The 23747-nt window shown below is 39.2% G+C and overlaps 1 protein-coding gene across 1 annotated transcript; it reads left to right on the forward strand.

Annotated features, from left to right (window-relative positions):
• Positions 1-167: 167 nt before the first annotated feature.
• Positions 168-23392, forward strand: GPR180 (G protein-coupled receptor 180; the record flags this gene model as incomplete). The annotated part of the gene is made up of 9 exons (XM_082305158.1): positions 168-303; positions 2755-2913; positions 6223-6417; positions 9848-10028; positions 10234-10283; positions 13834-13991; positions 20157-20348; positions 20706-20783; positions 22482-23392. The coding sequence occupies 9 exons, from the start codon at positions 168-170 to the stop codon at positions 22638-22640; spliced, it is 1308 nt and encodes a 435-aa protein (XP_082161284.1). The 3' UTR covers positions 22641-23392.
• Between the last annotated feature and the right edge of the window lie 355 nt (positions 23393-23747).

Consider the following 23747-nt stretch of genomic DNA (forward strand, 5'->3'; position numbering starts at 1 on the left):
GGGGGGTGGGCGCGCTCCCTCGCGCGCGGCTCTGATTGGTTCCCGCCTGTCCCGCGCCCGCTTGTAACCCGGAGGGGTGGGGGGTCACGTGACGCGGCGGCGCGAGCCGCGGCGGGGGGTGGGCGGAGGGGGGCGGCAGCGGCGGGCGCCGCCGGCGGGGCCCGAGGATGAGGTGGCGGCTGCTCTGGCTGCTGTGCGCCGCCGGCTGGTGGGGCGCCGGGGGCAAGACGCTGCGGGGCGGCTTCGCCAGCGCCGCCGCCCGGCTGGAGCCCTGGCGGCCCGTGGCGGGCTTCCAGTTCCACGGTGGGTGCCCGAGGGGGGGGAGCGAGCGGCTCCGCGGCCCGCCCCTGTCCGCCGTCCTGACACGGGGAGGGGGGCGAGGAGCCGTCGGGGCGCGGCGGGGGAGCCGTTAGGGCGGCGGGGTGCGGGGAGCGGCGGCGGGGCCGGCCCGGCAGCCCGCCGGGACGGGCAGCGGGTCCGCTCCGCGCTGCGGGCGCTGAGGAGCCCGCGGCAGCGCCGGGTGGGGCGGCGGGAAGGGAGCTCGGCCAGAAGCGGGACCCCGCCGGAGCCTGGCGGGGCTGCACCGGGGCGGTGGAAAGAGGAGCTGTTGGCAGCCCCTCGCCCTGCCTCGGCGGCGTCGCCGTTTCCCCGCGAGCGGGACGGCGCTGGTGCGGGCGGCGGGCGCCGTGCCGCCCCTGGCGCCCCGCAGCCTGACGTGGCGGGGGTGGCTGGCGGGGCGCAGGCGTGGTGACCCCCGCGTGCAGCTGTCCTGGAGCTCCGGCGGGCGAGGGCAGCGCTCAACGTTGCGCGTCTGATCCACATCACTGGGGTTTTCTAGTGTCACCGTGCGCCAGAATGTGCGTTCTCGCCGGATTGTTCCCAATGGCTTCTCTTTCCTGTGTTGTTAATTCCTGGTTAGTGGCAATTCCTGACTCTTAGTTAAGAGGCCTGGCAATGGGCTAGAATCCTGTTAGAATGGCCGCTGCAGAAATACAGGTTGGAAATGATTCTCCTCGCTAGGGAAGTTTTACTTTGCAAAAAGGGATGCTTTTTGCAAGCATGGTGAGCACCATATATAACGAGGCTGTCCTGGTCAGCATGCTTTTCCTATATGCTCAGCCTTTCTGTAGCTTAGACTATTTTGTTTCTCAGTTAGCTTCATGGCAGAGGAGTTCTGCAGAATGCTTCGAAAGACAACCATGAAGATAATACTTCACATATTTACCCAGGCTTCCTCCCAGACTGGGGGAGTAGTGTGAGAGGAAAACAAAAATGTTTGCAAGAAAAAAAAAATCTACTGGGATAAAGGAAAGTGTGACATAAGCCAAGAAGAGTTGGAATGTGACCTTCCAGCGCTGAATGAGAGATGATAGATAGGGTGGGGATAGCTTGTGGAGTGACTTGAAAGCAGCTAATTATCACTGTCCTAGAAGATAATTGTAGAAGTGCTCTAAATAGATTTAAAGAAAAAAAAGCGCACTGCTTAAATCTGAGAAAAGACTGTTAAGATTCAAGATGAGTGGTTTAGGTGTTCAGATATAATTTATTCTACAAGTTGATGTTGCATATTTCCTTAGAAATATTCCTCTTTCTGCATGAATACCCACAACTATACGTATTTTGGGTCTTAGTGAAGCCACATGGGCTTTTTTTAGAACCTTCTGTTAATTTTTCAAAATCTTTTATCAGCAACTTAGGTAACCTGTAGTCCATATAACATTTTATGGATCCCAGGAGATCACCTTTTTTGAAGTTTTATTGCAGGACCACTATCTTGCAGCTGGCTCTGAACAGGCAAACCTTCCTGGCAAAGCCTTATGTGAAGCTGGTAGTAGTCTGTTGACTCGCATCCAGCTGGTGCCTTGGTTAGGTGGGAAAGAAGATTGCTCTGACAGTTTAAAAACCATACAAAGCTTCCTTAAATTTGAATGTGTTCGTGTTCTTGCAGTATTGATTGATTTTTCTTCACCATTAAATCTTATCTTTTAATTTAGGATACTTTTACGTTGAAGAAATCTATGGCACTATATAATGAAAGAACTTATCAAAATAAGTTTGAGGATTGTAGAATCACCTAGACAAGATAAATTGTGTCAAATGAGCTAGTTCTAAAATGGCTAAAATATTTCTCTATGTCAACATGCAGCCTGTAGGTAAACTGACACATTAGAGAACACTTTTGAAGTTTGATTTTCTTTGTATCAGTTTGACATCTGTCATCTATAATTAAGTATTTTAGCTCTAGTTAGTCCATAACATGAAGGTCCATTTACATAAGTTCTTCTGGTATTAGACTCAAGAGCTACCATATGATGCTCATAATCATGCTACAAAGGTCATAAAATACTAGACTTTGAACCAGTTATTGAGACTGATTGAGACACTGTCTTTACTTGAACTTCAGAAAATAAAATTTGGGGTGGGTGGAAATAAAAAAAGGTTATCTGGAAGTCTGTTAAAAAAAAGGGAAGAGATGGAAGGCTGTTTGTAGTAGGGAAGGTTAATGACATTTGGGTTATGGTGAAAGTTTAGGTACCATCACAGAGAATCATGCATGCAGTATTGTGTTAATGAGATGTATAGAAATTGTTTCTGAAAGAGTAAAAGACTTTTATGGGAAGTAGTGGTAAAAGTTTAAGAAATAAAGTGAAGATAAAGTGCTGCTACTTCTGAAAAATCTATTATGCCACACTAGCTTTTTGTTTGTAACTGACATGAAGGCAGAATAGTTGATTTTATTTTTTAAATATCAAGGTGACCATGCTGTTCTGTGTGTCAGAATCAAGAACGTAGCAGTAGCTGTGACAAAAGCAGCTAGACTTCACCTGTTTCAAGCACAGGAATGGCAGAAGCTGCAGACCAGTATCCAAGATCACAGCTGTACAGAGAAGTTCTCTAAAGCTCAGCTGACAAGTGAGTTGCTACTTTTTTCCCCCTTACGAATTAAGTTATCTGTGTATTTAGAACCCTGTTAAGTTATCTGTGTGTTTAGAGTATTTATTTCAGTGAATTTGGACTTTGCGTCAACTTAGGTAAAAGCAGGACTTTGGCCTTCTGTAATTAAAAATTATTACAAGGAAATAAAATTGCTTGGTTTGCATCATTTCAGAAGACTTTGTTTGCAAGTTATGATTTAGTATACTGCCAGAAAATGCATAATCCTTGACAAATAATGACTTCAATGTAAACAGCTAAACTTTATGACCAGTTCTAGTCTCATGCTCTCACTTGTACACAACTCAGAAAGGGTATGCATTTGGCTGAAGTTTTCATTTACTCATTCAATACAGAGATTTTCTTTAACTCTGCTTGGAGTAAGTTTTGGTTGTTTGTTTTAATCTCAAACTTTTCCATAAAAAAGATTATGTTGAGTATGTTGAGTATTTGAAAGAATTTACAAAGAATACCATTGTAATATGAAACTGAAGAACCTAAGAATCTAAATGTTTCGGGCAGTCGCATGTACGGTTTGAATTGTGACTTTTATTGCAGTGGAATGAAAAAAATTAGAGGCAAACTGATGGAGCCTGCTGCAGTTACCTCTTAACTTCTGAAGTGAATGCTTGTAAGGTGGGAGTATGTAGCCCAAGTACATAGTAAAAGGGTAATTTTATACCTGAAGACCTTTTTTCCTCTGTTCTCCCCCCCCCCCCCCCCCCCCAATCATTAGCTGTTTGGGTTTTTTGTTTGTTTTTTTTGGGTTTTTTTTTTTTGTTCTGCCCCTGTCTGTAAGGTCATCTGCGAAAATTAATCTGGGTTATGTGGCCTTACTTTGTAACTTACCTGCATTATCATTTAATGTTCTTTCACCCTTTAATTTTGTAATTTGGTATTCATTGCTGAACCTCCCATTCAAAAGTTTTTAATATTTGAGCTGATAATTATACTGGTAAAGAATATACAGGTTATCTTGTTGTCTTTTGTTTATGGAGGAACATTTCTCATTTGTCAGGAGGCTCCTGTTCTTCAATTCTGTGGAAATGGCATTTTTCAAAGACAAGAAAACAAAAATAAAAGGATATTTTCATGGCAGCGCAAGCCTGTCACGCTTTGTACAAAATGTGTTAGAAATTTTTTTAATACAGTGTCAAAGATGAGCTAATCAGGATAAAGCTTAACTTGAGTATCCATCTAAATTTAAAAGAACAGTAAAACATTGAAGCATTCGGTTATGTAACTGGAAGACAAACATATTGAAATAATAATTTTTGCACCATTTATTGATCATAATATTATAAAACCTACTTAAAGCATAAATTTTCCTTTAAGAAATTAATATTAGAAACTTAATTGAAATGTATCTTAAGTGAATACAGCTTCTTTTTTAAATACATTTCCTCTGTGCGGCCAGAATCCCTAGAGTAACAAATCGATCTCCTGGAACATTGTCATAATGAGATCTTATACAGACGTCACTTCTAAGGATGTAGTTCCCTTACACTTGATCCGAGCTGAACACGAAGTGCTGCTGAGATGACTCGCAGTTGGCCCGCTACTCCTGTCTGTCCCAGCAATGCACTCGCTGTTTTCTACTCTGTTTAGGAATCATGTGACCACAGGGTGCGTTGGATCTGTTTGCTGATCTTGGGCAAAATCAATTACATTTTTATTTTATCTTACTTCGTTTCCTGTGAGTTAGCTTGCAGATTTGATGGAAAACTGATTAAACACGCTCTGTGTGATTCTTAGTCTTGATGCAAATAACACCGTGTCAGAGCTCAGCTGAAGTACAGATGAAGTACAGTAAAGCTACCCCTCTCAGCTGCAGTTTGCCTTTCATTTGGATTGAGCACCATATGAAATCCTCAAACTGTGTTTTTTAAAAATATTGGTTTTTTGAAGGGAGCTGTTTCACTTTGTGTATTTGATCGATAAGATATGTAGATCCAGAGTGGAATGCATGCTTACCATTAGCTACACAAGACAGATTGCCTGTGTTAGAACACTTTTTTTCATGTATTGTCTGAAATTTGTACTTCATGACAAATACTGCAAAGAGACATATCATATGTTTCTTCCTGGATCTGAATGTTGATCAGTTCATGCCTTCAGAGAAGGGAAAATAACTTCTTGAAGTTGAAACAAGTTTATTTAAATTATATAAATGTTTCTCACAGGTAGGCTTCAAGTTAGAAATTAGTTCTAAATTTTGTCTACAAAATATTTAGGGATAATGAGTTTGCTAAGGGTTGTTTTGTATGTGTGTTTGCACCCTTTTCATATAGAAAGGCCTTTGCATAAAAAACAAATAGTTCTGTAGAAATTTAATGAAATTTTTCTCTTTCTTCATCCTTAGCCATTGTCATCTTAAACCATTAAGGTGTATTAATCTACAGTCCAGCCATTATACTGTTATTTCTTCTACAGAGGTGACTTTCATTTATGGTTGAGCTGATTAGCACTCAAGCTCAGTAGTCAGTGTAACAGTATTTACTATTCTTATAGTTTCACCCAAATGTACAGAGCCACAAATTTCATTTTCAGCAAGTGTTTATTTTGGAGAGATTGTGCATTCGTTAATAGTTGCTCTTGGGGAAAAATAGTGGTAAGATCAATGAGAGCAGATGAAACTTCAGTCTCTTACGTAGTTGTTTTTAAATGCAAACTGATTTGAAAGATGCAATTTTATTAGACAATGGTCTCTGCCCTTAGCTGTCAATTGAAATTCAGTCTATTACGGTTTGGGAAAGATGCTATAAAATATGCTAAGTTGCACCTCAAAAGCATGCACGCTATTGTTTATCAATCTGGCACGTGGCTCTTCCTGTTCAGTGCTCTAAATGTTTTTGAAAATAGAGTAGAATAAATTTCACAAAGGTATTTTTCATACTGCAGAAGTATCTGTTGGCTGATAGAAAACAGCTAGTCCCATCAATATGGTACTAGAGGGTGGAAATGTGCGAAGCGTAGGAGACACATTTTGCAGTTACTGGCTTCTGGCAGAGGAAACCCTCCCAGCGAACCCAGAAGCTGAGAGATGCAATGCGGTACATATCCTCACCAACCCTTGCTTGCACCTATTTGAAACAAAAGGTGGGAACAGAAGTCTGGCCTCTGGTGTTACGGTTGGCTTTCAAAACAAAGACTGTTTCGTACTGTATGTAGCTTATAACCTATATATGATGTTGTGGATTTAAATTTTATCTTCAGTCAGAGATGAGTGTTCTAAAACCAAACTAATTGAGTATTTACTGCTTTTTGTTTGTTTGTTTTCTTCCAAAGTGACTGTGAACCACACAGAGCAAAATCTGACAGTGTCCCAGATTCCTTATCCGGAAACATGGTATGTGTTTTATGTAGACAAGTTTACCTGCGAGGAGAATTATTCTGAATCCGAGGATATTCAGTTTGAAATGGTCTTACTAAACCCAGATGCAGAAGGGAATCCATTAGATCACTTTAGCGCAGGGGAATCTGGTAAGATTTTTTTTCTTAAAATTAGATTTGTAAGTTAAGGATGTGATCACCCAAACAAATCAGTACTTACTATGCTTGGAAAAGTGTGACACTGGGGAATGGATAGCAGAGTCTCTTGTATTTCAGATTCTATTTTCTCGCAGAGAATAAACTTTAATTCATTTTCTGGCATTACAGAAAAATCCTTCCCTTTCTCTAGACTGACTTTCCAAAACTTGCCTAACTGGAAGCATAGATGCACAAGGAAAGACAGTGTTGACATCTTTGGTAATAGGTATTTTTCCCCTGTTGAAACTGTAAGCTTCAGCTTGAATGTGAATTTAATCCCTGGTTTTGATTTAATTTGCTTATTTAATTCATGAAATTCCTTAGCTGTGTAAAATTTGATTCTGTGCAACACGAGTACATGCATGATATCACATTTCGCCAATGCAATTTCAGTTCAATGTTTAGGTCTTTCTAAGTATCTTAGTCACCGGCCACAGATTAAATGACATATTTGTCAGTCCTGATTTTATTTTATTTTAGAAATGCAATTTTAAGTCTTTAAACCTGCAAAGAAAAACTTCTAGAAGTCCTACAATTGGACCAACCTAATGTATGCTTCGTTGCAGTGCTTAGCTTCACTGCTCTGGGAGGCCTGATCGACATGTCACTAACCTAGGTCTGTTGTAAGGGAAGAGCCCAATAGGCTTAGTCTGCCTTCATATACAGATTTAACCTACATACCCAGAATAAGCCTAATTGCTATGCTTAGAATCGTGTGCCCTGCTGTCATTCTTGGTCTCAAGAGGATATAGAGGGAACAAAGGCAGCTCCCTTTTTGAAAGGAAGACAATATTCGCTGAAACATTTAGCAGAATCTATAAGAAAGTAGCACTGTTAATCATCTGTTTTTCAAGGCTTGTAAGTTGACCTACCTGTCTCTAACTTCTTAATTGTGCTACAAACTTAGCTGGCAGGTTTTATTTGGTGAATTCTGTATCCAGAAGTGAATTCTAGGTTAATTTACTTACTCTCAAAAAGCAGTAGTAGCATTCTTTTGCTCAATCAAGGGGCAGAGCAGCTATAAGATATCATGTAGCCCTTAAGTGGTGTACAGACCTCCTAGAGAGGCATCTCAGCTCTGTATTAATTTTGTAGGAAGACTTTGAGCACTTGGAAGCAGAACTCTGAACAGCTTACATGCCGATAAATGTGCTGGATGCACGTATTTAGATTTAACAAGTAGGAAACAGGATGAGCTCTACATGCTGTGTCTTCCACGGTTGCAGAGGAACACCTCTTTATTCAGAATTAAAACCTGCAACACTGCCATGAATCCTGAAGTTGCATGCCTGTGTCTACTTTCAAAGAACTGACAAGCATTTCTTCTCTCTCTTGCTCTCTTAAAATGCATCTTTGGGGAATAATTTTTGTCCTTTTTCCATAGAGATGTGCAGCATAGAATATTAGGGCATCAAAGAAGAGATCCAGCTTCATTTCTTGGTTCTTTCACACAGGCAACTAAAAACTACATAGTTCCAGATGATTGTAGTTAGGTCACCCTTCACTTTAGTTACTGAAATTGTGGCCTGACACAGGAGATCTCAAAATTAAATGGACTATAAGGAAAGTATAGGAAAGAACTTGAGGCTGTAACCTTGTGATTAAGATGTTTTCTGTGAGAGAGGAGGAGGCCTGGCTTCTGATCCCTAGCAAGTAATCTTTTATCATTTTATATGGTAGGGTTTTTTACGGAAGACATGGTACCAGCGGAATGTAGGATTTCTAAGGGCAGCTGACCAGGTAGAAAGCATTTTGAAGATCTTTGAAGTTAGGTATTTCAAATTCAGGTACATCTGTTTTATTTTCTCTGTCAACTCTAGGTTACTTGAAAGTCAGGAAACTTAAAAAAGACAGGTTGAGAATTACCCTTCTGTTTTTTTTTTATAGTTGTGTTTCAGTGCAACTCTCTCTTAAATCCTTTTGGTCTCAAGCCAATCATCCACAACTTGCCTTTGGTTGGAAGGAGCTTTCTATCTTAAATGTACTAGTGTTTATTAAAAGCTAGTTGATTTTCCTAAAGAATTTTCCATGTGTACCCTCATCATGGTAAGAAATAATTTCTCTACAGAATCCTTGCCAACTTCAGTGGGTGTCTTTTGAAGAAGAAAGATAGAGTGAAAGAAAGAATAAGAGATTTGGTCTAAAACGCATATTTTTGTCAATCATAAATCATACTTTTGTATAGGTATACAAGAGAAGCAGAGTGGCCCTGACATTTTTGTTTTATGAGTCTTTATTACCTTATGCTCTTTTTCCCCCGTTTCACCGTATGTATGTCCAAACTGAATAATTTTAGCCATAGAAATTAGAGTACTAGCAAGTGTTCAGAACTCATCCAGTTCTAATGTTTTTTGACTTAGATACTGAAATGTGTACAGTTGCTCTCTTTCTAATCTCTGGGTGGAGCTGTTTGAAGTTTGTAGCAGAATTGTTTTGCTGCTGGAGGAAAAAGATTGTTCAGAATCTGATTCTGTGGGCACACTTGGTTTCAAGGAAGGCTGGAGAAGAAAAACTTTTTTTTTTTGTGACAAAATTTCTGTTTACCCATTTTTTGCTTATAGCTCACTGGCTTTGACCCTTTGGGAGCTCATATGGTGGGTTCCAAAGCTCCCGGACAATAGAAAAGATTTCCAGGATCCAGGTCTTCAGGGAAGCATTTTACCAGACTACTGCCAGATTGAAAATTAGAGGACTTCTAATTTTAAATTTTAATTTTATTAACTTTTGTTAATAATATCAAAAACTTGGGGCATTTTTTCAGATTGGTGCGAAAAAAATCCACTCTATGAACTTATTGTTCTCTGTGCTATTTTTCTTTCCATTTTGCTTTATGTAAAAGTTTTCTCTCTTGGTCAGCTGTGCTTCTTGGACTAACTACTTTATGTGGAGTAAGAGTGACACCTAGTGGTTAAATAGATTCAACAGAAGTCTGTTCTGGGTTTCTCTCATCTCAGATTGGGCTTTTAAAAATGGAAGCAAAAAAAAAGCGAAAAATGAGTCCTTTAATAAGTATGTTTCTGACTGATCAAATGGGCTACAATTATTTTCTGTTTATCAATAAACTGTATGCCACTTTATACTATTGTAGTAATTGCTACAAAGCTATTTTTATTTGAACAGAATCTCTCCTACACCCAGAAAAGGTATTGTTGAATAAAAAATACTTTGTCAGGTCAAACAATAATCAGCTCTCTGAAAAATTTCACTGACTTCCTTGGATAAAATAGGGTCTGATTTACACATTTTATCCGTACTACCACTTTTGTGTGACAGTTACTAAGCGTTTCACAGTAGTTATATTAAAAACATATTTTGTCTTAGTTATTTACTGCTAGTAGCAACGTTTCTTTATAAAAACTAAGCTGTATTTCTTTTTTCACAGGATTACATGAATTCTTTTTCCTGCTTGTCCTAGCATACTTCGTAACAGCTTGCATATATGCACAGTCCCTATGGCAAACAATTAAAAAGCGTGGACCTATGCATACTGTATTAAAGGTGTTGACAGTTGCATTGCTGTTGCAGGCTGGTTCAGCTTTTGCCAACTACCTGCATTTCTCAAGGTATCTTTGCTTATTTCTGCTTTCAGTCTTAAGACTTGAAGAACATTGTGTTGTAAAGATCAGTATGTGATCTTTCCTGTGGTGATTGTGACAAAACATAGGACTGACTTTTTAGAACTGTGTCATTGCTTAAACGTACCTTTAAGAGAGAACACATGTTGAAGACTCTCTCACTTAAAGATACCATCTTTTATTCTTCTATCAGTTATTCTAGGGATGGAGTGGGAGCACCTTTTATGGGAAGTCTGGCAGAATGTGAGTATGCTTGTCTACTGTTTCTTACATATTCCTACACATTAATCTGTATAATACATTACCAAATGCTGTTGGATTATGATCTTGGACCATACCACTGGATCTTTAATATAAAATACTAAAAGTTGCTCTTCTGAAAAACAGGCTTTATTCTGGATGTTTACAATAACTGTATTTAAAGTTATACAAGTGTGATATAGTTTAGGATTTTTTAAAATATTTTCTTGTCTGAAGATTCCATCCTACAAACACTTAAAACATGCCTATCATGTGAGTAAACGTTTCAATACGTTGAAAGGTTTTGCGGAGTTTGCATGGTCTAGAGTAATGAAGATTTTTAGGAAACTTAATCATATTTTATAGAGTGTGTCCTTTCACTAGCAAATTTAACACTGATTATAATTAAAAAGTAAGCGTTTCATAGCACAAGTTATATTATTAGAGTGACACAAAAAATGCCTGTGTAAAGAATTTATGTTAACAAAGCATTTTTCTCCACTCTGTGTAGATATTCTGAGTTCTCATTGAAACTGAATTCCTATAATATCCCTTCCCAAAATGCACTAATTTACTCCTGCTGGATTCTTCAGGGTTAAACATCGTTGGGTTTTTTTCTGTAGTTCACATTTGAAGCATTGGAGGGTTGTTTCTGAGCAAATACATTGCCTTTTGATTGGCTTGAAGCATCCCAAGAAAGTAGTACTGTAATGGTGAGATAGCATTGGAGAGTAACAGCCTATATAGAAAAATATTTCCCTTCCTGGAGTTCATTGAGAAGCTTGCAGTTGGAATTAACAGCCTCTTGATGGCACTTGGCACCACAGTAATTGCCTCTTTCTTGTTTTAACCATTTGAGTTAGCAGCTCCTTGCAGCCTCTCCAGCAACTGTATTATTAAACTTTCCCTCTCATCTCCTGAAATTAAATTAAATAGAGAATATGGAGGTAGTTGTAACTCCTCCACAGTGAGAAACCCAGTGTTAACTGCACAGCAAGAACTTCAGAGATGCATGTTAGATTTTCTGTGTATGTATCATAGTGAAGAACCCACTTTTATTAGCTTAAAGGTTATTAAGAATAAAATAATTTTTTTAATCAATAGTTGAATTCCTTAAATTAAAGAGTTTTCCTTTCTTACTGTTTTTAAATTCGTGGTTTCCAAAACAATAAAAGAGCAGAAGTAATAGAAATGTGGAAAGCTTCAGTGTCAGTTACACTTCTGAAGAATGGCTGATAGCAAGTAGTATAGTTTGAAGATGGAAGGTGCTACCATTTTTCCTATATCAGAACAGAAATCCGAGTTAAAAGTAAATGGTAAAATTTCTATTGACTTCAGCAGGGCCAGAATTTCTTTCTAGAAACCTGTTCAGATACTATCCCAAGCAATTATTCTTTTCCTAACATCATTTAGTCTTTACCATGTATAAAGACCTCACCCTCAGTCTAATTTATCGATGAAGTTAATCATATAAATCACACAAATAATGCTGGCACTCAAAAGCATCACAAATACTGATCTTTTAACTTTCGATAAGATTGAAATGTGAAAAGTCGAAGAATATTATTATGCCTGTTGAACAGACAAAAAAGTTTAATTGTGATGAAATCAGACAAATGCGGTATCAGCTCAGTAGCATGTGACTTTACACTGACCCTGGATATTGTGGGGATTATTGTAACTTTAAACATTTCTCTCAACCTTCTTACTTTCTGGCAAGGTGTATAAGATGTCAAAGATTAAAGACAGTACTGAACTTTTGTCTTACACCATTTGGTCTGGGAACCCTCTTGAATTGTTGCCACGCTGAAGCAGCGCAATATCAATATCCAGGATGTGACTGAGAGATGATGTCTGGCTATAACTTATAGGGCAAGTTATCTCAAGGAGTGACAGAAAATAAAATGCTCCCTAGAACGTCCAGATTTGCTCAGTCTTTTCTCTAGCTTGGATTTGTGACACTGGTTTGGCACGCCTTGAGCTGACGTAACAACGTAACAATTTTTTCTAGCGAGTACTATCCATAGCTAGCATTGTAAAATAATTCCAAGATCATTTTGCCCAAAATCAGTGCCAGTTCATTTTATTAAACAATGAGCAAGTTTGTATTTACTAAAAGCTCTTGACACTTCTTAAACAGCAAAGGTGTGTGAACACACTAAGAAGCATTTAAGCATATAAACTGTGAGAATACCAAATATATACCAGGAAAAACGTGTTGAAGTCTGGTTTATATCCATATTTTGCTAGTATTTCTGAGTGTCAGGGAAATATTGTAGCTCATCTTCATTTGACACGCTTCCCTGTGTGCATATTAATCTCTGTACACTGGCAACATTTTCTGTTCCAATATTTTAGTAAATGTGGAAGTACATTTCCCTTTTATAATACAGTCCAGTTGTATAAAAATAGAAGGTTGCTTTTGTGACAGAAATATTTTTCTTGTATCCAATAGTGTAAGTGAAAATTACAAATAAGGAACAAATTTAATTGGACTAAAATATTAATCAAGTGAAAAAGAAAGCATTGTGTGTAGTGCCCAATCTCTAGTTTCTGAACCAAATTTGCAATTTACATAATATAAGGATCAGTCTTTCTTGTACATCTCTGCTATGCCAGTACAATGAGCCGGTTTACTCTCAAGTCCAAACACCAACTTAAAAATTGTTCGATAAGTTTCAGTCAAAAACTTATCAGGTCTAAAGCTAACAATCACCCAGAAAGAAATCTTCAGTTCTTTCTACTGTCAGTAGTACTTCAGCAAGGGTAACAAGTAAAGGCTTTAATATGTTCTAGCTTCAGGTTTTCTTTATTCAGATACAGCTTCAAACACAGGCTTGAGACAGTGATTAAGAATGTACCTTTATGGAGTATGTGTTAATTGTTCCCAAACAGAGCAAAAAATGGACATAGCAAAATGAGGCAAAGGTAGTTTGCATTTCATGAAATGAAATACAGGCAAGTTGTTGCTCCAAATGAAGTTTGCGTTAGAGTTATTCATTATATTTTCCCCTTTAAGTATGTGAGAGTGGAATTTGTCCTAAATATTTGTGCTTTCTGTTGCAAGCTACTGCATCCTTAAGACAAAGTGCAATTAATTTAAAGTACAATGCAACTATCTGATTTTTGAACAAAAGTCTTTCAGAGCAAAGGAAGGAGTTCATTTCATCATGTTTCATATTTGCAGTGTGATTAACATACATATGATTTTAGTTCTTTAGCATTTATAAGTCTGTTTATGCAGATGGACTCCTGAGCCCAGACTTCTCTGACACAAGAGTGGGATTTGGAAGGATGTGGCGCTGTGCCCATGTTGTTGCAGAATTGCAGCATAACTAGAGCAAAGCTGATAGTGATCTGTTTGGTCACTGGAAAATACTCAAAATATCCACATTTTGTGGCAAAGCAACCTCAGCTAGTCAAACTATCATCAAAATTATGACAGAGGCATAAATGTTCATCCTTCATTTGTGGGTATATAGAACATTTCTCTTTGCTTTAGAAAAAACTTTATTTTTTGTGTGTGACTCTGTTTTTCTTTTGTTTTCAATAGTGTGTGACATAGTCTCACAGATACAAATGCTATATTTATTGTTGAGTCTGTGTATGGGTTGGACTATAGGCAGAATGAAGAAATCTCATGGCAGACCTCTTCAGTGGGATTCCACTCCAACATCTACTGGCATTGCTGTGGTAGTTGTTGTTACACAGGTTTGTATTTTATATTCATTCTTATACTGAAATATACAGCTGCTATTAAGTATGACAGATCTGTGAACCAACTAATTTCAATATTTTATGAGGGAGGGAGTATCAAGACTGGAAAAATAAACCCACAGCATTATGTGCACCCAGTATGTCTAATAGGTAACAACACCTTCTCTTTACTTTAACAATTTAAGGTGCAGCTCCACGGTATGTTTTTGTTCAGCAGTAAAACCACTTAAGAAGTTCCCACAGTTTTCCAAACTCCTGGTTGTGCCAATTGTTTGTAGCATTATACTGTAAACCAGATCAGTGGAATAATTTAGGTCGGAGGGGGGGAAAAAAAAGAGAGATTTCAACACAGTCATTTTACTGATCTAATTTATAATGTGGTCCTATAAATAGTTGTAGTCAGTACAACTGAGGGGTTGTGACTATGTTGTGGGGGGTGACAACAAGCAGCATGAGAGGAAAGATGAGAAAAGCTACTGTGAGAAATTCTCTCTGCCACAAAAAAAAAATTTAAATCCTCAGTGTCCTCCTCTTAGAACCACTCAAACAGGATGTCTAATGGTCTTTTCAATCAATATAAGGGAGTTCTTGAAAGGTTCATGTGCAGGATTGGTCTTGCAAATACACAAATGGTCTGACACATAACTTCATTCAAATATTTTTCCATTAGTATAAATTACAAAGTCATGTAAACCAGTAACTTAAAAGTAAATTGTAATGGAGATCATCCAACCCTGGTGGTGCCTTTTGTAAACAAATTTTTAAAATCACAGCATAAAGACAAGAGATTCTGAAAGCCATTGAGAAAGAGAAGAGCAGGGAGAAACTGGAGACAGTAATGAGGAAGAGATTATACGGAAGATTTAGTGCCATTTGAGTAGTATCTGTAATTAGTGCTGCTTCCAAACTAAATAAGTGGACTGCTGAAACATTAAGAGTAGCTGGGGGTGACATTTCTTGCTAATTAAGAATATAAACCAAAGGCTATTAAGGTCAATGGGACTGTTGAAATTTAAAGATAGGCTCATTCCACCTTACTTTGACACCCATCTAGCACCAGAAATTTTACATGCTGGTAGTAAAGACGACTTCTAAAGTATTTAATTTTATTCATGCCTCTCTCCACTTGTACATACATATAGGTGTGTTAGTACTCTGTCACTTGAGAGTGAAAAGTTTGTTGTTGTTGTTTCCTTTTTACTATGCATAGAAAGGACACTCAGTATCATCAGCTTGATCTTTTTTTGGTTGTTACTTGTGGTAAAAATTGGGGCAGGTATCATACATATATGCTGCTTCCCCCAGTACTGGTCCATTACACGTGTGTTGGCTCTTCGCGCACCACTGGAGCATTGACACAAAGTTGTGTCGGCACCCCTATCTCAATGTCTGCTGTCTCTAGCAAAAGTTCATGGACACCAAGAGTATCCTTGCCCCTTCTGGAGAGGATGTTCTCCATCTCATGGTTCAGTACTTACAAAATATACCTTCTGCCAGATTTCTTCTCGTTCATAAAGAATGTGGCTGTTAAGCTTGGGGGAGCAGGATCCAGACCGCTTTGCCTCTATCAAAGGTGGTGAGCTCAAGACTTCATTCTCTGGATTAGTCTGTTGTTCACTAGTCTGTCTAGATTGACATGGGTGTTGGACCTGCTGTAACAGGGCAATCGGTGATCACTTTTAATGAGTAAAAACCTAGAATAATGTGCTTTCTGTCCTGCTCTTTCCCAGAGATTCTTATGGGAGAGCCAGCTTCCTCCCATGCCAGAGGCTGGACGGACTTACATGGGTAATCTGAGATGTTCTGAGGACTTGCTGTGGAGGGTGCTGGAAACCACATGCATTACCCTAATGCAGCAGATAGAGATGGAACCATGTTAGTTTTATGGACGTTCTACACTACCTAGCCTCGTCTCATCTTCAGGGAAGTCAAGAAAGTGGACAGCCTGGGAAAACGTTTTATTCTTCAACTTAACTGCAGTTTTGACTGGCAAACTATCTGACCCTGTTTGCCTGCTACTAGTTCAAATTACTCAGTAAATTTTCAGGGTTTTTCCTCCTCTTTGTACTGATGCTATGGATTCTTTCTTTTTGTTCTTTCAGAAACACCAGCAATTTTCCAGGCTGTGTTTACAGGTTACCATCAGTGTAGGGTGGACACCGCCTCCTAGTCAGCAAATCTCTTGTGGTCTTTGCGGCTGCAAAGAGGTAGCATCTCAAAGGAGGGACAAGTCTGTCATTCAGCATCTCCCTTTGCCTTAACTTGTTCTTTATTTCAGCCTCAGAACAAAAGATTCCCAGGTCTCACTGTATTCATTAAAGATTCCAGTCTCTGCTGCTGAGACAGAAACCTTGTTCAAAACTTTATTGATGGCAGGTCTTTCTCATCCCATAGACCTGAGCAGGTTCAGCTTTCGGGACTGATTGCAGTGGAGGCAATGATTCTAGAAAGATGGCTGATCGCTTTGAACCTGACCAAAATGATGTAGAATCTTAACTGCATTAGATGTCACGCTTCACAGGGGTTCTTGGGTATACCCCAAAGGTGTGCTCAGAATGAGCTCTGCCTCTGACCTTAGATCTAAACCATTTTTTACTGTACTGGCATTGCATGACATCAGATAACCAAGTGCTAGATATGGTTAAAGCAGCTAGTTAATCCACTTTGCCTTGCTGCTGCTTTTAATTTCCCCTTTGCTTCCCCCTTCCCCTTGCCTCTCAGATCATTTGTCCCATGAGAGCCTGCCTTTACTGGAGATTGGTATGTTACCTTGGTTTGCCATAAAGTCAGTGTTGGCATAGCGAAGGGGAGGAGGGGTTCTACCATAATTGTTTCTTCATGACAAAAAAGAATAGCGTCTGCTTCTTCATTGTATGGATGTGGAGGTTCAGCTTGTATATCTGGAACATCAGGATGATGTCCGTGGCAAACATTCTTCTAGCACTTGAAGAGGAATACCAGTACTGGACAGTGGTTGGTGTCCACTGTGAACCAGGATAGGTCAGAATTATGTGCAGGTGAAGTCCGGCATTTTGAACAGTGTGTTATGTAAACAAGGAGATGGTCATTCTCCTTTACTTTATGAAGAAGCAGTTGTGACTTTAATGTTGGACACAGCGAGTGCGAGTCAGCTCTTCAGCTACCTAGCTCATATAATTCTTTTGTCTACAGCCAAAACAGAGTTGTTGTTCTGGATAAAAATTAGGATTTCCCCTCTGATTTCTTCTCAGAGCTCAAACATAGTTCTGCTCACTGCCAACAAAAAAAGTCTCTAGTAGCCACTTCAGCAGGTTGGTGTTGGTGCTTTTTCAGCTTGTTCCTGATATTGCAGCTAAGTGAGCTGATATATGCCTTTCTGTGGTCAAGGTAAGGGACTTCAGGGCTTATTTACCTTAATTTCTCACACATAGCCAGCCAAAGATTTCGACTTCAAGATCAGGATTGTCTATGAAAGCTCTTCCTTCACTGAGAACAGATTGCCTAATCCAGTGTAACCTAGAAACACTCCATAGCACAGATTGCTCTTTTATAGGATCCTGCTTTTCTCTGGTGAGAACAGTCCCAGCTTATAGTAAGTGCAATGACACATATTCACCTTGTCCAACTTTCCAGTGAGCTGCACTGACAGTTCCATCTCTGCCTCTAATGCCTCTGCCTTCTGCTTACTTTGGAATAATCTAATGAAACTGAAGGAAGCTGGACTTCTGTGATCTTACATTGCTGCCACTACACAGTCTTTGATCAACCGATTCCTGTGTTGTTTACACGGTTTACACTCTTTAAAGGGCTAGTCCAGAGCATACCATGCCGTCAGACACTATTTTCTCATGAGGATTTGAGCTTTGTTCTCATGATTCCTTTACTCCAGCTCTTTGTCATCTTCTCATGAAAGTGACTTCCTTCATTGCTGTTGCTATTGGTGTAGGTTAAGGAGCATTCAAACCCTCATGAGCTCTGTTCTTTAAGGTTATGAGATCCCTGGGATCTGCCTAAAGTTTCTTCTTAAAGCAGTATCACAGTTCCATCTCCCATCAGCCTATATTTCTTCCCCCCCAGATGCGTGCTTTTGTCAGGAAGATTCTATACATAGGTGGAGGGTTTTTAAAATTTTCTTAGACAGTGTATGTCCAGTTCAGGGAAGTTTAATACTTTGGCTATTCCCAAGCGTAAATGTCAAAAAGGAAAACGCTCTGTACCAGACTGCAGTGATTTTGTAACTGGTAGAACCCTTGCTTGTTGCCTGGGCACGTTCTACCTGGACTGAAATAACTTCTGTGATAGAAATTCATTAATTCCATGACAAAACTAGTGCTGTAGACACAACTTGACCGAACACTGTCTTATTTCAGTCTTACTCCTTGACAGAATTCCCAGTCAAGTAATTTGATCATTTGAAGACATTGCTTGGAGTTACCCAGAAATGGAGTGTTATGGTGGGAATGTTTGAAGCATGTTGGTCAGATTGTTTACTAGTAATCAGTGGTGTTCAAGACGTGCATGCTTCACGTCTGTCCTTCTCCCATCCTTCCATTTTCCGTCCAGCTAGTTGAGGCGTGACTGCAATGACAGCAGCCATACTTGCTGTGTCATGGCCTAGGTAGGGGAGGGGAAAAGCGAGAGAGTACTCTCTAAGGATATTCTAAGTGAAAATGATCCTGTCTTGACTGATGAGACTCAAGGACACCTACCTTTGGAAGGTACAGGTGGATTACACATTTAAAAAAAAAAAAAGTTAATTTCAGTAACCTTTTAGTCTCTATGTAGTTAATGTAGCGAGAGAACCTTTGAATGTGTTCAGAAAGGAATCTGACTAATTTAGATTTCTAAATTGAGGCATACAATGTCTGCTTCTGAAGGCCTTCAGAGCTACCTCACTCATATAAATCAAATTTGCCTACCTTTCTTCAGAAAGCCTGCTTCATTAGACACCTGAAACCTAAGTGCAAGTTAGATGTGTGCAGTAGGTGGACTGGATTCCAGTGCATATTCAAGTCTTAAAATGCCATTCAGCTGCTACATGATGCTGGGAGAGTCTAAACTTTATGGGTATTCTAATTTATAACTTTAACATTCCCAAAGTCTTAAAAAGGTGTTCTTCAGCAAGACCCAATTTTTATGCAACAAGTAGGCGCCTGCCTTCTACCCAACTAAGATTCAGAAACTAGGCACTTCGTAGTCTGTTTTTCCTTAGAGAATCTATCAATATTCTTTCTCACAGCGCTCCTACAAAACTGGATTCTGCAGCAAGTGGATGCAGTGCTGAGAGTTAAGGAGGATTACCATCTTCCGTGTAGTTATCTGTCGGCTAGAGCGTTCGTCCAGATGTTGGAACGGCGTTTGGAACCTGTGACGCTCCCTTTCCTAGACCCTAGGAGGTTTCCCAGCCAGTTGCTTGCAGAGTCGGGCTCGCTCGCCGTTTCTGACCTAGCTGATGTTGAATTCTTTTCTCCACAATGGCACGGCTTCAATGGAGGGGGTGGAGAGTGGCCCACCCAAGAACAGCCTATAGCCTGGCAGTTGGGGCCCTCTCCAAGGAGGTGGGAGATGTGAGCTGGATATCCTTTAGGCAAAGAAGGGAATTGTGGGAGATCCAGGTTCAACCTGGGTGAATGCTTGAGCCTTTAGGCTATTGTGTAAAAGGGGCAGCAGCACCACCCTCTTACTTCCCCATCTTTGAAAAGAAAAGTGAATCCTGTTAGGATTTTGAAAGAAAAGGCGTAGTCGCCTGCCTTTGAAACAAGCTTTACAGGTTGTGGGTCTCAGGTGGAAGGAGACACCTCCCTGTAGCTTTGTGGAATCACTTCAGTGGGCTTCCTGCTGAGTAGGCCGACTGTTTAACTAGATGATTATTTTGGATCTTATGCTAAGGTGCCACATTCCTTCTATCCAAATTAGAGGAAACTTTAATTTGTCAAACTTTCTAAAAGTTACAGAATGCAAGAAGTGAGGCTCTGTTCCTGCCAGTTGCACTTGGAGTAATAGGTGGTGCCAAAAAGCAGTTCAGGCTAGGGGGTTTTTGTGTAACATGGCGGTCTCCAACAAGCAGAGCGGAGCATGACCAGTTGTGCAGATAGTTTAATCTGTGATGGGAAGATTAATTGAGGTTTAGCGTAACCTTGTTTTTTCTAAATGTACTCTGCTGTTGTTGTTCCTTTCCAGAGCGCTTTATTAATTTGGGAGCAGTTTGAAGACACGAATCACCACAGCTACCATTCACACCATGGCTTAGCAAGCGGACTGCTTATTGGCCTCAGAGTTTGCCTGGCTTTGTCACTGGCTGCTGGTCTTCACCAGATCATCACAGTAGAGAGAAGCACGCTGAAAAGGGAGTTCTATATCACCTTTGCCAAAGTATGGGTTACATCAGGGAAACTAATCCCTTCTGCTGTAAATATAATTGTGGCATGCAGTTGACTGAAGCACTAAACTCTTTTCCTCCATAAGAAAGCTAATGTTTAAGTGTCTGATTTGATTAAATTGCACCCTGTCATCATACTCTGAGTAGTCATTTTAATTTGACAAGGAGTATAGAGCTTTTTTAAACAGAAATCCCACCTTTCATTGTGTGGTTTTCATTCTGTTGATTGAAAATTAAACAATGGGTTCATAAAATAGACAGAAATGTAAATGCAGTTCCTCTAACTGTCATCTCTTTCTTCTAAACTGGCATGTAGTCATTTTATAACTTATACTCATCTTCTCTTTCAGGCCTGCATTCTCTGGTTTTTGTGCCACCCATGTCTTGCAACCATTTCTGTAATATTCAGAGAATATCAAAGAGAAAAGGTATGTACAGGCAAGATAAAAGAGATGGAATTTGAATAGTAGTTGTTCTTCATGTTCAGTGTTTGTTAGCAAACTCATGCTCTTAGGCTGTTAATCTTATGACCCCAAAGCAACTTGAAAAGTCTTAGTCACACAGCTCTCATTGATGCTAATGTGAGTCATATTTTACAAAGGCATCCAGGGCTTGAATCATCTAAGGGTAATCATTCCTAGGTTAAGGGCGAGGGGGCGGGGAGGGATTGTTAAGTCAAAGGAAAATGTGGAGGGGGTGTTTTTTATTGTTTGCTTGTTTGTTTTTTAATTAAAAACACCTTGGGGATTCTTTTAACAAAGCTAGTAGAAAGATAAATCAGTGGATTTTTTTTGTTGTTGTTTGCTTTTTAGTCTTCATCCTTTAAAAGCTTTATGTGTCTAAATAGGTCAGGGAACCTGTAGCTGAACTGTATTCTTTAGATTAAGAAATCTGTCCAAATATGTAGTTTGGTTTGTAAGCTCTAAACAGTTAAAAACAAAGGTGGACTCACTGGGTTTCTTGGTTGCTTAAACATACAGGGAACTAGAAAACTAGTGTGTGGAGCCTGCCATGTTCAGATAAAGTGCACTACTATTCTCGGGTGATTGACTACCTCATTCCAGGGTAGAGTTTGCATCTTTTCTTTATGGCTATAACCATCTGTGCATTTGTGGAAACTGAGCTTTTATTGGTGTAGAGGATAAGTAAGGGAAAGAAAAAGGTTCCACTAAAAATATATAGTAAATGAAATACTACGTTTGATTTAAAAAAAAAAAAAAAAAAAAAAAAAGAGAGAGAGAGAGAATAAATCTAGGGAGGAAAAAAAGACTCCTCTAGAGCAACTAATGAAGAGACTTTTCATTGTTGCTTGATGAAAACATCATCAGGGCAGGGGGACAATCTCTAGAGGTAGGATTAGTAAAGGAAATTTTTGCAATATTTTGAAGTTTTTAGCTTACTGAAGGGAGATTACAGTTGCTCTGCTCTTACATTTGGGCAAGTTTAACCATTGTGTGCAGCGGCAGTTCCTACATTATGTTAATTTAGCTGTGTTTCCTTCTTTGAATGCACTTCAATATAGTAAAGCAATGCATGATCAATATATACCATATTTGTTTAAGAAAAAAAAACATCTATTTTAAGAGTCTCTTGTTCATAAACTTAGACTTTTGCTTTCTCAAAAACAGTAGTTACTTTTATGCATCTGATAAATACTGCCTTACACATCTTTTACAGATGAAGCCTTGCACTGAGAAGCAGTCTGGCTAAGTGAGACTGATAAATCGCTATCCTCACAGCTCTATGACTGTGCTAGTGCAGTGTTTTCAGGCTTTTTTTTCCCCCCGCTCTGTTTGTTGTAAGAATAGAATATCTAAACATCACCTCTGCTTGTGAAACTGCATGGGTGGTGAATTGCTAGTCTGAAATTCCCCGGAACAGAGACCGCCAGAAGGGTTATGTGACTTGCCCAGGGCTATCTACTGATTTAAAAACACGCAGGTGTGAGAGTCTGAATCCTGGACTTGAGATTCATGTTCAAATCTTTTGTAACTGCAGCAGTATTAAAAGGTTTAAAGTTAAACCTCAAGCACTGACACAGTATGCTGATAGAAATTTATTTTGGGTTGTTTGGTGTTGGGTTTTTTTTCACTTACTTTTTCCTTTTCTCTCTTTTTTGTCTCTAGATTATTACCATAGGGGTTATCCTCTGTCAGTGCATCTCCATGGTTATCCTCTACAGACTTTTTCTATCTCATAGCCTATATTGGGAAGTATCTTCACTGTCATCAGTGACATTGCCACTAACAGTATCCTCTGGACATAAAAATCGACATCACTTCTGAGATGTTTAGGAAGAATACATTATTTAATAAATGTGCAATAATGACCTAAATACACAGGTATTTTTGTCACAGGTGTGTGATACATTGGTTTCACTGGAAAAGTGAGTGATAATACCAGAGCACTTCACAGACCTTTGGTCTGACAAAGTCCCTAGATTAATCTGTTAAAGGTATTGCGGAGTGGAAAAGTCCATAATTTGAATAATTATATATTGTTTGTGTGTAGCATGTGGTGCTGAACTGTGTCACAGAAAAGTACAATGAATCTTTTCTCTCCCATTCACAGCCACAAAAAATGCCATTACTTTATATCAATACTAGGTTTGAAGATCTTACAAAATGCAGTTCTTAAAACATCTACAAGCTCAAACAAGTCTGAAACAGGCCAGTTGTGAAATTGGTGTGATGTGTAACGATGAGTACAAGTTCTCTTATTTTCATGCTTTAGAGAAAATGCATTGTATGTGTAAGTATAAAAGAAGGGGAAACCAAAGAGGGAGAGTCCTCTAGAAAACACATGTAACATGTTCACAACTGACTGCGAGAAACTTTCCTTTATTATTGGTGTAAAAGAAAAGCCTTTTTTGCAACTAATGTTCATGCTCGTTAAAATTTTAATGGGAATGAAAACAGGGTTCATATCTGCCTTTTTTTTTTTTTTTAAATAAATGTAACTAAAAATTTCATCCAGTAATGAAGGTCTGAACAGTATTTGAGGCTTAGAAGACATAGCAACATAAAGGTAATTAAAACAGCAGGCTCGCATCTTTTAAAGGGGGGGGGGAAAAAAGCAAAGAAAATGGAATGGGTGATGTGGTACTAGAATTTTAATCCTGATATAATTCATTTCTGTTACATTGAGGATTCAATCATAATTAAGCCATATACACAGATTAAATTAACAGAAGCATTTCAAATAAATGTTGGTTTCAGTCATCAACTACCCATGAATTCCTGCCCAAGGATACTTAATCAGGATTAAATTTTCTATGAATAATTGAAAAACAAAATACTCACTGGATTTGTTATAATCCATGTTGGCACTGGGTTCTAAGTAGTTGCCATCTTCCATCCATTGTAATAAAGCCATACTACTTTGTGATGCCC

Source organism: Platalea leucorodia (genome assembly GCF_965183815.1).
Source record: "Platalea leucorodia genome assembly, chromosome: 2".
NCBI classification, from domain to species: Eukaryota; Metazoa; Chordata; class Aves; order Pelecaniformes; family Threskiornithidae; genus Platalea; species Platalea leucorodia.